Source organism: Pseudoliparis swirei, chromosome 13, assembly GCF_029220125.1.
Source record: "Pseudoliparis swirei isolate HS2019 ecotype Mariana Trench chromosome 13, NWPU_hadal_v1, whole genome shotgun sequence".
NCBI lineage: Eukaryota > Metazoa > Chordata > Actinopteri > Perciformes > Liparidae > Pseudoliparis > Pseudoliparis swirei.
In genome coordinates this window covers 1,286,274-1,302,599 of record NC_079400.1, presented here as the reverse complement: position 1 = coordinate 1,302,599, position 16,326 = coordinate 1,286,274, and the positions used below count along the sequence as shown (strand labels likewise).

The 16,326-nt window shown below is 48.7% G+C and overlaps 1 protein-coding gene across 1 annotated transcript in view; it reads left to right on the top strand.

Moving 5' to 3' along the window:
- Positions 1 to 16,326, top strand: part of LOC130203913 (ankyrin repeat and fibronectin type-III domain-containing protein 1) — a 161,668-nt gene that overhangs the window by 92,843 nt on the left and 52,499 nt on the right. Inside the window, exon 6 of the mRNA XM_056430374.1 lies at positions 5,016 to 5,138. Within this exon, the coding sequence (XP_056286349.1) occupies positions 5,016 to 5,138 (123 nt within the window). The remainder of the gene's footprint in view (positions 1 to 5,015; positions 5,139 to 16,326) is intronic.

Sequence of the window (16,326 nt, the reverse complement as noted above, 5' to 3'; positions counted from 1 at the left end):
GGGAAAGTTCCGAATGCTGGCAAGATCCTGATCTTAAATCCCATCGCAAGCGAGCGGCTTCCATCGGAGGAGTCATGAGGACAGTTACTGTATCTACGAGGGCATTTCATGAGGAACAAAGGGTCAGATACAGAAAAGGTGGAGGCGTGACTTCTACATCTCAAATTCACCAATTACAAAACTAATCATAATAATAATTTAGACTTGAATAGCGCTTTTCTAGTACACAAAGACGCTTCACATGGGGACAAGAGGCAAACAGAACCAAACAAAAAGGAAGCAGACAAAACAAACGAACAGGACGTGTGGTAACAATGAGAAGGGAAGCATATGATGATATGTTTTCAATGTCCTGCACAATTTGACCCCAGGCTTATGGAGGACTTAAAATGACTTAAGTATAAATAAATAAATGCATGAATAAATATAGGAATAAATAAATAAATGTTTAAATAAATGTTTAAATAAATGCTTAAATAAATGCTTAAATAAATGTATAAATAAATACAAGAATAAATGTATAAATAAATAAATACAGGAATGAATACATATAAATTATAACTCAACAGGACATCATTAAATAAATGTATTTCTAAATTTCTGTATTTATTCATTTATTTATGTGTGACATTTACGTGTCCTTATTTAAGCATTTATTTATTTATTCCTGTATTTATTTATTTATTTATACATTTATTTAAGCATTTATTTATTTATTCCTGTATTTATTTATACATTTATTTAAGCATTTATTTATTCTTGTATTTATTCATGCATTTATTTATTCATACTTAAGTCATTTTAAGTCCTCCATACAGGCTGTTTTTCATTGTGTAAAACATATAAGAAATATCAACTTTATTATTTATTTAAAGGGCTAATTAGGTCATCAACAAACAAACATAAAGTACCTCACACTTAAACTTGGGAAACAATATAAATTCTAATCATTTTCTGGAGGTTTTAATTGCTGCAGGGGTAAAAGATGTTAGTACATTTGAAGGTAACAGGAGGGTTAAAAGCTCAAATGGTTGTGCGTGTTTTCGGACGACGTGGCTTGAAGGTCACATTATAGCCTCGGTTGTGTAAGGAAAAGCAATCAATCACAGATACGTTATAAACCGTAATCAACACCGGGAAAATGAAAGATAAAATAAATATCCGATGAGAGGATAATCGACTGGGATATCCTGAGTGTGTCTCCAAGGGGATTGCATCATCACAGCGGGTCTGCTGCGATGATGTCATCGGGGACAGCTGCATGCGGCGGAGCCAGGGGCCGAGGCTCTCGGGGAGCCGAGGGGCAGCCGGCTGCCAGCAGAGCCCCTCGCCTGAGACCCACCTGTGTCCTCTAACCCCCTCAAAGGGTCCCTGAGCCCGTCTCTGTCCGCTGGCCCCGTGGCTTTGAAGTCGTGATCCGACGTGTTTTCACGGCATTGAAGTCGTGATCCTACGCTCATGTCGTGTCATGCGTTTGATCCAAAAGTGTGTTTGAAGTTCCACAGGCAACTATTCATGTAACTATTGGGCATACGCCAAAGACTGTGGATCTATATCAACAAACGCAATTATTAACAACTGATGATGGTCTTAACCAATCACCTCCGCACTCTATTCATCTGTCAGATCTGTGAATTATACATGTTCTGGGAAGGTGCATTAGCATCAGTGGTTGTCAGCATCTGGCATGTGCAGGGCAGTGACACTAATCCAATTAGAAGCCCTTGAAGAAGAAGCCCGGCCTAACTTAATACCGTCAATTAGGGGTCGCTCTGCCATCCGACTCAGATCCCACACCCCATGTGTGTGATTCATACAGGAAAATATGCCTCTTTGTCTTCGAGGTCAACCGACTCTTTGGAGAAGCTGGCGCAGGGTCAGGAAACAGTAGTTGAGGTCGTAGGAGTGGGAACTGCTCTAGGAGATAAGCCGCAGCATGAGGTCATCGAGAAGGAGAACTTGTGTGTTTTCATCTCAGCTCATCGCACCGTCTTCATAGAGCAACAGCCGGCCGCACGGGGACTCCGCGGCTGGAGCTTGAGAGAATATAAAGGGTTCGTACGCTCATGGAAAACCTGGAAAAGTCATGGAGTTTTAAAATGGTCATCTCCAGGCCTGGAAAAGTCATGGAAAAAACGTAAATCATAAAACTTTTGGAAAAGTCAGGGAAATATGTCATAATCACATGTTCATTTACCCCGAGTTTGACATAACTAATATGTTTTTTAAAGAAAGACGCTCAACATATAAGCCGGCGTACGCTCTCAATACACAACATGTTCTATATGTTTCATGTTTATACAGAGATGTTAGTTTGGTCATGGACATCTGGTTTAAAGTCATGGAAAAGTCCTGGAAATCCATCGGTCAACATGTGTCAGAACCATGAATATAAAACAAGAATAAAAGGTGGCCCGATTTTAATATAGACGGAGAAGCTTTTCTTAACCCTTGTGTTGCCTTCGGGTCATTCTGACCCGATTCAATATTTAACCCTCCTGTCGCCTTCGGGTCAATTTGACCCGATTCAATGTTTAATGTCGGTGTTCTTTCGGGAGTCAACAAACAAACATAAAGTACCTCACACTTAAACTTGGAAAACAATATTAATTCTAATAATTTTCTGGAGATTTTAATAGCTGGGGTCATATTGACCTCAAGGGTAAAATATGTTAGTAAATATAAAGGTAACAGGAGGGTGAAACATTGAATCGGTCAAATTGACCCGAAGGCAACACAAGGGTTAAAGTAGTCCTTGTGCCGTGCTGTGGGAGGGGCTCTGGTTCTCCGGGCCAACGTGCTGCGAGCTAGTCCTCTCCACGGCGCTTTATTTAACGCTCGTCGAGATGACTGTGAGGCGGAGCGGCTGATGCGGCGGCTCCGTGGTGACCGTCGTGCGCTCGCATTAATGCAACCACGTGAAATTGTAACTCCCAAAGATGTTTGTCTTGCCGTCTGCAGCGCGGCATCGTTCTGTAAACGGTGCCGGGTATTTATACATATGTATATTTAAATATCTTCATTTGTCACCTCTTACGCCTCCGCGCTGGCAGCAGCCGCGTCGGCGTGTCGGCCGTCCGCCTCGGGAATGCTCGGATGGACCGATTCGTATTTGGTGGGCAAAGGTCAAGGTCACTGTATTTGACCTTCACTCAGTCATTCTAATGCTGATTCTAACAATTCACACACATGTCTGAGAGGATAACGTTATAAAGTGATGACATGTTGGATAAAAACTCTCACTTCCATGGTTTGTGATGGCGGTTATTGTAGCTCGCCTTTGTTTGTGAACTTTCATTCATGACAACGGTCAAGGATTTGGATTCTGTCGTTTTGGAGAGAGAGGGATGCAATCGAATTTTGGCAATGAAGTAATCTCACTCCGGGACGTTGGTTTTAATATCAGTTTGTGAAAGAGCAGAACGTGTTCCAGGCAAGGGAGCAGACAGTCCAGCTGGCATGGATCTTTACCTTTATAAGGGGTTTCACTTTCATTCCCAAGGCCGGAGCGCTCTTTTATTTACACCTGTGGGAACGTTTACAAGTCTGCGATGCAGGAGAGGTCTCCATCCAGTTGGATCACTCTCCCAGATCCAATTCGTCTCCCTTGACAGGGCACTCAGACCTTCTGTCCAATTTATGAAGCAAAAGCCTCTTCTGGCCAAGAGCGTATGATTCACTCATCTAAGGTCATGAATCAATGCAACAACAACAAAATGAGCATGTGACATTTTGCCAATTTGGCAATTGAGTTAGGTGAATCTGGACGAATCGCCGCGCCGTCGTTTATCCATGTCGCTGCTCGGGAATCAAAGTCACCGCATGAACTATTGTGTACGAGTTCATCGTTCCCGTTTGATCAAAGCCCGATGTGAAAAGTTATTCCCGCAGCATCCTCCATAAACCACGGACGGCGATGGCAGACGCACGCTTTGGTTTGTGAGTGGCAGGCGGCGCCCCGGCCGTCTGCGCTCTCTTCACCCCGCAGCACGTCTCCAGCAGAGCTCACCGTGGAGACTAAAACGCTTTTTGGCTCGGGTTGAGAAGACGTCTGTGTGCCAGTGCGTATGAGTCACTATTAGCCATGTTTTATCATTTCATAATGAAATGGAAACAGCATGTGTGTTGGATTAGGTGAGCGAAGAATGCCGCACCATGCACGGGCATCCTTTCTGTATTGTTTTGAGAAAAAGTGATCATGGTAAGACCAGAAGGAAATTCCTTAAATTATGCATTTGATATTCTTTGTTTTTCCTCCACGGTCTTTTGATTTACCTTAAAGTTACCCACAGAGGTGTCTTCTCTCTGTCTGCGTTTATATGAAGCTTTGCTTAAAACGTCTTGTGGATTCTTCCACTCCATCACTTCTGTTCCTCTGTGAGAATATTATTGCGTTTTGATTGGTCCCCACTTCTACCGGAGCAATATTGCAGTGCTGAGTCTCGTCAAATGTGTCCCGGGCTGGAATGGAAGAAATATTACATTTCCTGTTTTTAATTTTGATCAAAAAGTTGAGCTGGGACATTGGCAGCCCAGTAGAGGAGATTAAAATGTCTGTGACTTCACTTTTCTGAAAAATATTTGGAGAAAATGATCCAGGAAGTGTGCGGCTTTACCTGAAACCTAATTTTTCCTCTGGGAACTGCAGCATGTTAATCAACTTCACGGAGCACGTGTCCTTTGGCGATTGGGATTCCTGCAAAACTGAGTTTAGTTGCGTTTAGTTTCAGACGTAACGGAATCCATTTTACTGAATCTTTCACTTCGACTCAACATTTTTAGTTGTTGGCAGATCATTTCTGGAGTCCTGTAGATGATAAACTCACAGTATGAATATCAGTCTCTATGCGTGTGTTATTATGAGCAATTACTTACACTGAAAAATTATCACTGATGCTACCGGCTCCTGAGCCTCCATGCGAGGACGTATAAAGGACAGGAGGTGTGTGAAGAGGGCCCTCGCAATGGGCCACAGAGCCTTTTGCTGATGCGTTTATTTCTTATCTTTCCCCAAGGTCAGAGTCGGGGATCTCCAAGTTCACCCATCGCCTGTCCCTCAAAGAGCGAGTGGCCAAAGCGGAGAAGACTTCCACGGACAGGCCTTCATCCTACAGGAGGCGATCGCTCAGTGTGGACTGGTAAGACCAACGTCTCTCAATCTGCTCATCTAATTATGTGGGGTCTTCATAGTGGGCCTTCACTCCTTCAAGCTTGTTATGATCTTAGACTGTGAAGATTAGAAAAGACTAAGAAGCAGAATCGTGATTTGGATCTTTGAAACCGGACCTCGCTGTGATCGGTCCGCGTCTCGAGGCCGACGTTGACGGGGATTGGGCGGCTGGAGCTCGGGGCGGGGTGCAGAGAGTGGGAGGCGTGCTGATAGGCTCCCTCTCTGTCTCTGCGTCTGGGTTTTTGTTGAAGGGCGCCAAGCTGCTCCAGTGGCGCCGGCTCATCTCGCTCTTGTCGAGCTCCGATCCTCCGGCGGCCGATGAAAGGAGTTTGAAAGCTTTCCATCCGGAGGCTGCCTCCCCTTCCCGCCCACGGGGCCCCGTCTCCCTCCTCGTTGCTCCTCTCTCGCTCATCTGCCCATCCGTCCTGCCGTCTGTCCGTCTAGCATCCCCCCCGAGCTTCCTGCGATGTGTTCTTGGCTCTTCCTTTAGACTTCTCCACCATTGGGGAAAGAGCCCCAGGCTAAAGTGGATCTTACACTTCCTTTGCACTTCATTTTGTCAAGTCAAAAATGTCCAACCGGTCACGGATCTAAACCGCTTCCAGGTTTCTGATCGCTGCGCGGCGACTGCGGCAGCGTTCAGTGGAGGTGCTCTGCGGCTCGCGGAGCTACAGGTGTGGGATTCTCTGAGGTCCCGTCGAATCGCGCCAGGGCCCGGCGCGAGGTCTCACCGGGTCTTTGGTCGGCCTCGGACTGACGTAGTGCTGTGTGGCCCGGCGTGTACGGCCGCGTGAGGCCCTTTACTTTAACGGCTCCGCGTTCTGGACCTGGCCTTCAAAGTTCAGGCCCTGATTGATGTCGTCTGGTTTTAATGAAACGCAGTGGGTAGATTGGACATGCTCGTTTACGAGGGGGGGGGGGGGGGGTTCGGCTACAGCTGGATTCTGACTTTCTCCGGAGCGAGGCGCCGTTACAGGAGTGTGACTGGTCTTTTGTGACATAATAAACAAGGGACCCCAGGAGCAGAGACTGGAGGCTGAGGGCTGAGCGACTGGGAGGTGAAACCAGGTCGTCCAGCTCCCGACCAGCAGTCATCCACGCGGCCGACAGGAAACACGTGGGCGGAGCTTCTCCACAAGGCCCCTCCAATCACTCGCATTTTATAAATTCTTCGACTCTCTCAGCACTTCCCGCGGTCGGCCCGAGGGAATATCGATTCGCTAACAAGTAAAGTAGTGTGCTCGTCAAATATACTCTATTGAAATGTGATTTTTAAATGCCATGAGGCTCGGCTAAGTGTGATGAAATATCGAGGCCTCATGCGACGCTCCGTCGTGTGACTCAAATATACACTTTTTAATTCAGGCTAAATTATGTTCATCTGCACATTTCCCTCCTCTTTTCACTCAACTTGTAAGAGTAAAGTTACACAAGGATTATATTAAAAAGCGAGCTGGAACCCAGCAGCCCTCCAGTGAACCGGTCCCAGGCGGCTGAACACTTTACTATCTTTTTAGTGGACCGTTGCCGTTTATGTCGACTCAAGTCAGATACGCAAACAAACTGCGACTATTAAGGGAATTCTCAGCCAATGCTGCCCGGACACAAGCTAGAAACAGGAGCCGTGCTGCAGCTTTATCAGAGTCCTTGAGAGCTGGCAGGGCTTTGGGAAAATGCGATAATAAAAGATAATGGGAGTGTTATTGTTATTGGTAATCATAGTAAATGGCCTCTGGAGTACGGGTGGAGAATACAGGGGGGGGGGGGGGGAGCGCTCACGGGGAAATAAGATTGCTGAACACATATTGCGAGGTTTATTTGAGGGAGGGTTTTTCTCCAGGAAAGTATGAAAGTATGAATAATTGTACTCTGGATGCGTGGCGCGGCCGTGAGGCTCGATAGTCGTGAATAAAAAGCGATCTTTACTTCTGGTTCTCGTGAAGTCATCCGACAGCCTTTGACCTTTGACCTTAGCCAGCATCCGATACGACGCCTCACTCAGATCATTGTTTGCGTTATGAGAACATGAGGTGCGATATCTAACCTTCTTCTCTCGTACATATACCCATCGTCCGGTTTCCACTGCCGGTTGTATCCGCTGCCGTGTTTCTTGAGTCGTGGACACGGGAGACATCCAGCAGAGGCTGGGAGTCCAAGCTGGGGCCGTAAAGGGACGCCGGTTCACTTCCAGCGCAGGGCCAGTAAATAAGTCTTTGTTTCCATCTCCTCTCATCGTGACAGAGCAGCAGCTCCAGCCCTTTGCCAAAACCCCCGAGTACAATGGAGAGGCGGCCATGTCCGTCGGCCAAGCAGCTTTTATTTCCCAGAGCAGTTCCCCCGCAGTGCGCCTGCAGAGGAAACTCTATCCATGAGTACTTCAACATCAACGTGTCCTCAGACCAGGTCCACTTCAGGCATTTAAAGAAGATCACATTTTGAGTTCGTACCACAGCGGGAGGTGTTATTGTGTGATGTGTTGGGGTGTTTTAAACCCTCGCCTGAAGGCCCTCTGCTCTGCCCGGTGCCACCCTGTCTTCAGGGATAACTCTGAGCCGACTCTCTGGGTGACGTCCTCATGTCGATGCCAGGATAGAAACCAGCCTCCCCTTCCCGTCGCTGATGTATTTACAGACACACACACACACACACCGAGTGGTTGGACCTCATGTCTGACGCTCTCCTTGATATTCAGGCTCACACACATACATGAGCAGACACACATTGCAACAGTTAGCCCTGTGTGAGTCGGGGGGGTGACGGGGGATGGGGGTCAGCAAGTGCTAATCCTTATGAATTGAGCACAAAGGGAATAAAAAAAAGAACACGGAGAAATCTCCAAAGTCTTGGTGGGAAAAAAGAGGGCAATGCTCAAGGGGCCCGAGTGTAAAGTGCTTTTAGTCGGTTGTAATGTGATTTAATATTCCCCACTCTTTCTTTTTCATCCTCCTTTCACCCTTAAGATTGTTCCCCTTTCTTCTGAGGCTGAGAGCTGTCAGTTCAAACAAGAGGGACAAAAGAGGAGGTTATAGAGCCCTATAATTTCTCTTTTTAGACTTTCTGCTCAGGACACCCTGTTAAAGATCACAGAACTGATCCCTGCTCGGGCTGGAATGTGAACATGTTCTACTTCTGCGTTCTGGCGGCATTAAAATTACATTATTCTTATAATAACACCAAGAAGCTCAAGAAGCTTTGACAGGCAGACACAGAATGTGTTGAACTGATCTCGAGTAAGACATCGCTCAAGACGAGATGCCATGTGGGGCTTGAACGGTTTGAAATGTTTACGTTTAACTGAAAATACATTAGAAATAGGCCAGTTATATGCTATATGCTATATCTATACACACATCCCATGCAAAAAGGCTATTATGAATCAGAACTTCCCGTCAGGGTGGAGATGCTATCATTGACTTCATAAGTGGCCGTTACGTCTTGTGACTGAGACGGCCCTCCTCCAGGAAGAGGGTGGAGCTATGTCTTTCAGGTCACACACACACACACATCCACTTGCATTAATTGAGCGATGTAAAGACTATAAATAAGGAAACAAACAACAGAAACAATCTAAGGGAGGTGTATGAGGCCGGCTCCCTGTTGTCCTGCGTGTCTCCTACTCGATTCTCTGGTTTCCACTCCAACCTCAACTCAGCACACACACACACACACACACACACACACACACACACACACACACACACACACACACGAGAGAGAGAGAGAGAGAGAGAGAGAGAGAGAGAGAGAGAGAGAGAGAGAGAGAGAGAGAGAGAGAGAGAGAGAGAGAGAGAGAGAGAGAGAGAGAGAGAGAGAGAGAGAGAGAGAGAGAGAGAGAGAGAGAGAGAGAGAGAGAGAGAGAGAGAGAGAGAGAGAGAGAGAGAGAGATTTTTGAAAAACACTTTATTTACATTTTTTCCATTACAACATTTCTTTAAAAATAAAGTGTTTTAAAAAATCAAATTGGTTAAAATAAAAGCACACAAACAAAACAAAACAAAAACATTGAAACAAAAGAAAAACATGTTTTACCTAATAAAAAGTGGCGCAAACTCCAGCTCCTCTTCCACCACAGAACAAACAATATCTTTAAAACACCAGCGTTGTTTAAAAGCATCCAGGTCTCCAATGTGTTTATAAAATCTGAACTCCAGCCAGAGTCTGGCTCTGATGTTACAGAGCCACACTGCCCTGGCTTCCTGCCCCTCTCTGTTTTCCACCCGGGACTTCCTAGTTAAATAAATGGCCATTTTGGCTTCGCCGGATAAAAAATTAAGGAGCTGCCATTTTTCTTTTTCCGTCTTTTTGTAGGCAGCTCCCATGATAAAACCTTCTCTGTAAAGCCACATTAAAAGACTAAAACCAATGTTAAAAGAGCGAAGAAACTCAAAAGTCTCTTACACTCGTTAAAAACATGGTAAATAGTCTCCGGAGGTCACAGAAGGGCACTGGCTCAGGACAGCGGGATTGATTACCGAAATGAAAGCGTTGGACGCGACAGCACCGTGTAAAATCCGCCACTGGAGGTCAGCGGTCCTTTTCTTTAGGGGAGGCTTGTATAGGACCCCCACTGCGGGCCAGGGCCTCCATGCCCAAGTCTCTCTGACCACACAGTGGGCGGTCTGTTGCACAGTCTGGACCTGTTGATACTCTTCACGAGGTTAAAATACAAAGTCTTCTTGTCTGCTTTGTTCAGTGTGCAGTTTTCTGGGTGGCTCGTTCTTAGCAGGGGGCCGGTGAGTCCCCCTAGCCCCGGGCTGAGGGAGATGTCTGGGAAGGGGTCTGCAGGGTCCGGCTCTGCTCTCTGCTGGCTGTAGTCGTTGAGGAGGCTCCTCTCCAACCCGGTCAGCCTCTGCCTCCACAGCTCCAGGAGCCTCCTCGCCACCCGGTCGGAATGCATCCCCAGCAGGGAGCCCAGGGCCGGGGGGTCGCTCAGCGTCGGCCCCACTGCATCCACCAACTGCTGCAGGCAAAGTGTCTTTGTTCGCAGCAGCGCCCCCGTTAGTCCAGGGGTGACGCTGCTGCTAATGTCCAGTCGTGCATTATAAATTAATGGTTCTCTCAACAACCAGAACAGAGAGTCAGACTGTGGGCACCTTTCGTGCTTAAAAAGGGCCCACGACTTAAAAACACCCTGATAAAAAGGAGGCAGCCCACTTAGTTTTAAAATGCTGGAGTCTATTAAAAACAGAGCAGTATCCAGCCCCAGGTTGTCAGCACGTCTGAGGATGCAGCTAGCCACGTCTCGCCACACTAAAAACCCGGACTCGTTAAAACTTCTGAACAAACTGTAATCTAAAAGTGGCCGTCCGGCTGGCCAGGTGGACAAGGCCCTGTCCCCCTCCTCTCTGGCTAAAAACAGCACCCCCTGTGGCACCCAGTGTAGACCCTCCCAAAAGAAATCCACCATCTTCTTCTGTATGTTGGCTAAGAAGCCAGAGGGAGGGTCTAACACAGTCAACCTGTGCCACAGTTGGGATGCAATAAGATTGTTTAAAACCAGTACTCTACCCTTAAAAGACATCTGGGGGAGCAGCCACTTCCACCTGGAAAGTTTCCCCTCTATCTTCTCTGTGACGCCCTCCCAGTTCTTCTGGACCATGCTCGGTTTCCCCAGGTATATTCCTAAATATTTAAAACCGTCCTTTTTCCATATGAGCTTTTGTGGAAGAACCGGGAGGCCGCCACAGCGAGGGCTTCGCTTTTCTTCCAGTTCACCCTCGCTGATGATGCCGTGCTAAAATCCTGTACTATTCGATTTAAAAGGTTTACATCATTTTGATTCTTGATAAAAACAACAACGTCGTCGGCATATGCCGATAAAATCATTCCTTTACTAAAACCAGGTAAAACCAAACCATGTAGGCTAGAGCGTATTTTAATGAGGACGGGCTCGAGGAGAGTGCGTAGAGCATCCCGGACAGAGCACAGCCCTGCCGGACCCTCTACCCACTCTAAAAGGAGCACACAGCCTGCCGTTTATCTTCAGCACACTCTCAACATTACTGTACAACACCTTGATCTTAGCTATGAAACCAGCGCTGAACCCAAACTTCCCCAGAACTTTCCAGAGGAAGCCGTGTTCAACGCGGTCAAAAGCCTTTCCTGATCTAGAGAAATCAGACCAGTATCCATACCCAACGAGCTGGAGACCTCCAAAACGTCCCGAATGAGGTGGACGTTGTCCACCATGGACCTGCCGGGCACACAGTATGTCTGGTCCCGATGGAGGACCTGCTCCATAGCTCCCTCAGCCTGGAGGCGAGGACCCTGGACAGAAGCTTGTAATCCACACACAGCAGAGACACAGGGCGCCAGTTACCGATGTCCTGCGGGTTTCCTTTTTTCGGCAGTAGCGTCAGCACTGCCCTCCGGCAGGACATCGGCATGGAACCAGAGGCCAGACTCTCGTTGAAGACGTCTAGGATGTCCCTTCCGAGGACATCCCAGTATTTCTTGTAGAATTCAGCGGGGAGGCCGTCGATTCCGGGGGCGCGCCCTCCCTGCATTCCCTGCAGGGCAGCTTTCAGCTCTTGGGGGGTTATGGGTCTGTCGAGCTCCTCATTAGTCTCCTCGGAGACCTGAGGCAGCTCCCCACAGAGCCCCTCCGCCGACTCTCCCTCCTCCCTATACTCAGTGGCATAAAGGGAGGTAAAACCCCACCGCCGCTTCCGGATCTGGCTTGGCTCCACAGCCGGCAGCCCTGCGTCCGCCAGCAGTGAGTGGATCACACGCCTGCCCACTCCTCTTCTCCAGGCCGAAGAAGAAGCTAGAGGGAGTGTCCATCTCCGCGATGGTCTGGAATCGGGACCTGACCAGTGCGCCTTGCACTTTTACTTCGAACAGGTCGGCGAGCCGCCTTTTTACTTTTGAGGACTTCAATATGTCCTCGATCTCCTGTGGACTCGCTTAAACTTTCTAGGTCCACTATCTCAGTCTCCAGGTCCTTCATAGATCTGGTGACGTCTCTAGTGACGTTGAAAGTGTGCTGCTGACAAAGGAGCTTAATTTCCACCTTACCACGGTCCCACCACTGCCTAAGATTATTAAAATCACTCTTCCTCAGCCTAAAAATGCCCCAAAAATAAAACAACACCTCTCTAAAATTCCTATCGAAAGTTAAAACTGTATTAAAATGCCAATATGCACTCCTGGGTAAAAAGTTCCTAATAAAAACATGACATAAAACCAAAGAGTGATCAGTAAAACCAGCCGGAACAATGCTGCACATTTTAAAAATATTAAAATGGTGCTTAAAAACATAAATACGGTCTAACCTGGCTGAGGAGATCCACCCTCCCTAACGTGGGACCATGTGTACTGTCGGCAGTCCGGATGCATCCTTCTCCACACGTCCACCAGGCCGTGAGAATGGACCAGCCTCCTCAGCACCTGCTGTGAAGCTGGATGTGGCTCTGTGTGGTTTCTGTCATTAAAATCATCCTCTGTGCAGTTAAATCCCCAAGAGTAAACAATCCTCCCAGGCACAGTCATTTAAGACATCATTAACTTTGGATAAAACAGCTGCCTCTCTGTCCCAGTTGTTGGAGCATAGATATTTATAAAACCACGTTAAAAGGTCGAACCGTGCTTTCACAAAGAACAGCCTCCCCTCCACGATGTGTTTGACCTCCAGTGACCGCGGGCTGAAGGCCCTGGAGAAGAGGAAGCCCACTCCTCCGCTGAGGTTGGTGTTGTGGCTCAGAAGGACTTCCCCCCCCCACTCCCTCCTCCAGTCCGCCTCGTTGGTGCTGTCGCTGTCGTCTCTTGTAAGAAGAGAACATCGTTGGCCTTCATCTTGTTAAATTCATAAATTGATGTTCTCTTCTTACTGTCCTCGCTCCATTTACGTTTAAAACTCCGACTCTGAATGTGTTCATTAAAAGAAAAGAGTTTAAAAAACAAATAAAACTTAAAACCAACAAATCAAATAAAACACACATTGGAGCTCTCCACCTCCCCCTGCTGGATGCACTCCTTCACTTTGGGTAAAAACTTTTTGATCCTAAAAACCTCTTGTCTGTCTAATTTTGTTCCCCTCATGTGGAAATGGCATGAGTGTACAAAGGCCACGAGGTCAGGGAAGTGATCCTTGACCTCTACTTTCTTTTTCCCTTTTGTTTTGTGCAGAAACAGACTAATTTCATCAGCTGTGTACAGCTTTTGCGTCTGACTACTTGTTAAAAACAGAGGAGAGTCGCTGTCCTCTGACCCCTCCTCGTCACTACTGTCCTCCACCGGCCCCGCCCCCTGACTCCTCCTCCTCACTTCCACCCTGCTGGCCTTGGCCTCGCTGCCGGCGCTCTCGCCACTCTTCTTCCTCTTTGAGGCTCCTTTCTGCTCCCCTGCTTCCTCCTCGTCCATCTCCACCTGCTCCGCCCCCTCCACCTGCTCCGCCCCCTCCTCCCCTGCACCGTCCTCCTCCACCTCTTCGCCTCCCCCCACCTGTCCTACCCCCTCAATGGGCTTCTCGCCACCCCTGTCCTCGTCTTTTTTTTCCTTTTCCTCCTCTTTCTCACTTTCCTCATTATTCTCCACCCCATTCCCCACTTCCACCTCTAAGCCTGTGCCACCATCACCACCATCACCAATATTATTTTTTGTTTTTTAAATCTTTTTTTGTTTTTTTCCCCCTTCTTTTTCTTGTTTTCTTTCCTCCTCCCCACTTCCCACCACACCCACAGCCTCTACCCCACTGCTCTTGGCAGATCCACCCACATCCCCTCCATTTGTTTGGTCCGCTTTTCCTTCTTTTCCTTTCCTCTCACCGCTCCCGACTCCACCCACAGCCTGCCTTTCACTGCCCTGTCCAGCCTCCCCACCTCATCCCCCCTCGCCACCCTTGCCCGCATCACCCCATCACTCACTCCTCATTCATACCCACCACATGTGTGGTGCAGCAGCAGTGACGCCGCTCTCCGTTGGAATCGGGCGCCTCCTCTCAGAGACGCCGCCCCGCAGCCCCGCACGCGGCAGCGGCAGCCGCCTCACCTGCTGTTCCCCACGCTGGTGCAGCGCGCGTGACGCTGGACGGACCCGCGCCGCCTGGACCAGCTGGCGCGGGTCGCCCGCCGAGCAGGCCCTCGCGGTGTGCCCCTCCTCCCGCAATGAAAGCACTTCATCGCCGATGAAGACGCGTAGACGTTATAGTTAACATCATCTACTCTGGCGCTGAAGCGCAGGTTTAACTCCGCGCTCCGGTCGTCGAGTATCATATAAACCGATCTACGGTAACTCATGATATGCTTCATCGAGCTCTCCTTGAACCCCGATGAGATCTCACACCAGGGATAGACCAGCTTTCCGTGCCGGGAGAGCTCTCTGCTGAGAAACTCGCCGGAGATGAGCGGAGGACGTTTGACACGAGGACTCTGGTGGACGGCTGGTCCAGTGGAAACACCTGCACAAACAAATCTCCCACCGAGACCCTCCTCTACCACGCGCTCACCTTCGCCACCTGATCCAGGAAGATCACGACCGAGCCGTTCATCTTGGCGGCGGACTTCACGCTGCTGAACCCGACTTTCTTCCCGACTGCCCGAGCCAATTCCTCCACGCTGCACGAGGAGTCACCGGCAATCTTCATACCGTGTCTCCTCGTGAGCAGCGGGGGGGGAATCGGGGCAAACATTTCGCCACGCACCGAGCCCGGTGAGGCACCGGCAGCGGGAAGACACCCAGAGAAAAAAACCAAATAACCACCAAACAACTTAAACTACTGTGAAACCCAACTAATAAACCACATAAACTAAATACAAACAACTATGAAAGAATAGAGAAGAGAGAAACACACAGACAACGCTCCACAGCTCTCACACACACCCTGTCGCTCTGACGCTCAGCGTGAACTGAGGGAGAGAGGGAGAGAGAGAGAGAGAGAGAGAGAGAGAATAGGTAAGAGGAGGAGGAGGAGGAGGAGGGAGTGAGGATAATTGAGAATGAAGGAGATGAAATGGCAGATTGAAAAGATGATGGAGAGAGACAGTTAGTGAGAGCTCTGAAAACTGAACCGTGGGGTTGGAAAGAGAAGTAGAGCGTACAAAATAAAAGCCAGTTAGTGTGTGTGTGTGTGTGTGTGTGTGTGTGCGGGTCAGAGGGTGGCCGTGGCTCCATGTGTTGCTCATAAGCTGATAAAAGACAAGCGAAGCCGGGAAACTCCACGGCTCTGCCTGCTTTGTGTGTGTGAGGGTTGTGTTCAGGGTCAGGCAGGTGAGGGTTGTGTTCAGGGTCAGGCAGGTGAGGGTTGTGTTCAGGGTCAGAGGCAGGTGAGGGTTGTGTTCAGGGTCAGAGGCAGGCGAGGGTTGTGTTCAGGGTCAGAGGCAGGTGAGGGTTGTGTTCAGGGTCAGGCAGGTGAGGGTTGTGTTCAGGGTCAGAGGCAGGTGAGGGTTGTGTTCAGGGTCAGGCAGGTGAGGGTTGTGTTCAGGGTCAAGCAGGTGAGGGTTGTGTTCAGGGTCAGAGGCAGGTGAGGGTTGTGTTCAGGGTCAGGCAGGTGAGGGTTGTGTTCAGGGTCATGTTCCTTCTGGGGGATGAAGCTGTGGTTCCTGTACTTCAGGGCTGCGGGGAGGATTTACTTTGTGTTTACCTTTCTTTTCAGACTAACACACACACACACACACAGTGCGTTTACATGCAATTGAATTATTGTCTTAGTCGGACTGAAATCGAATTATCCGTTTCATGTAAACACCTTAGTCGGACTATGTGCGGTCCGACTTCGATCCGATTAACACCCTGGATAGCTCGGTCCGATCCGGTTGATAATTCGACTATCGCGGCATGTAACTCTGAATTCGATTCGGAACTGGACTTTGCGTCTTTGCGCATGCTCGAGATCCCGCCGCCCTCCTCCCCCCTCCCTCCCTCCTCCCTCCTCCCTCCCTCCTCCCCCCTCCCTCCTCCCTCTCTCCTCCCGCCGCCCTCCTCCCTCCCTCCTCCCTCCCATGTCGTGACCCGGAAGTCGAAAGAGACGATAAATTAAATTCTCCGTGTACCTTCAGCGACGGCGTCTTCTCTCCGTTATCAACTCGGCCAATAGCGCCATTTGCATTCGCTGTACTCCTATTAACACCATGGAAAAATAGTAGAGGGATGTAGCTTCGCCTTGCTCTCTGTTCGCCATCTTTCTCGAAATGTTGTTGTTGGTGGTGGTGAAGAGGTCA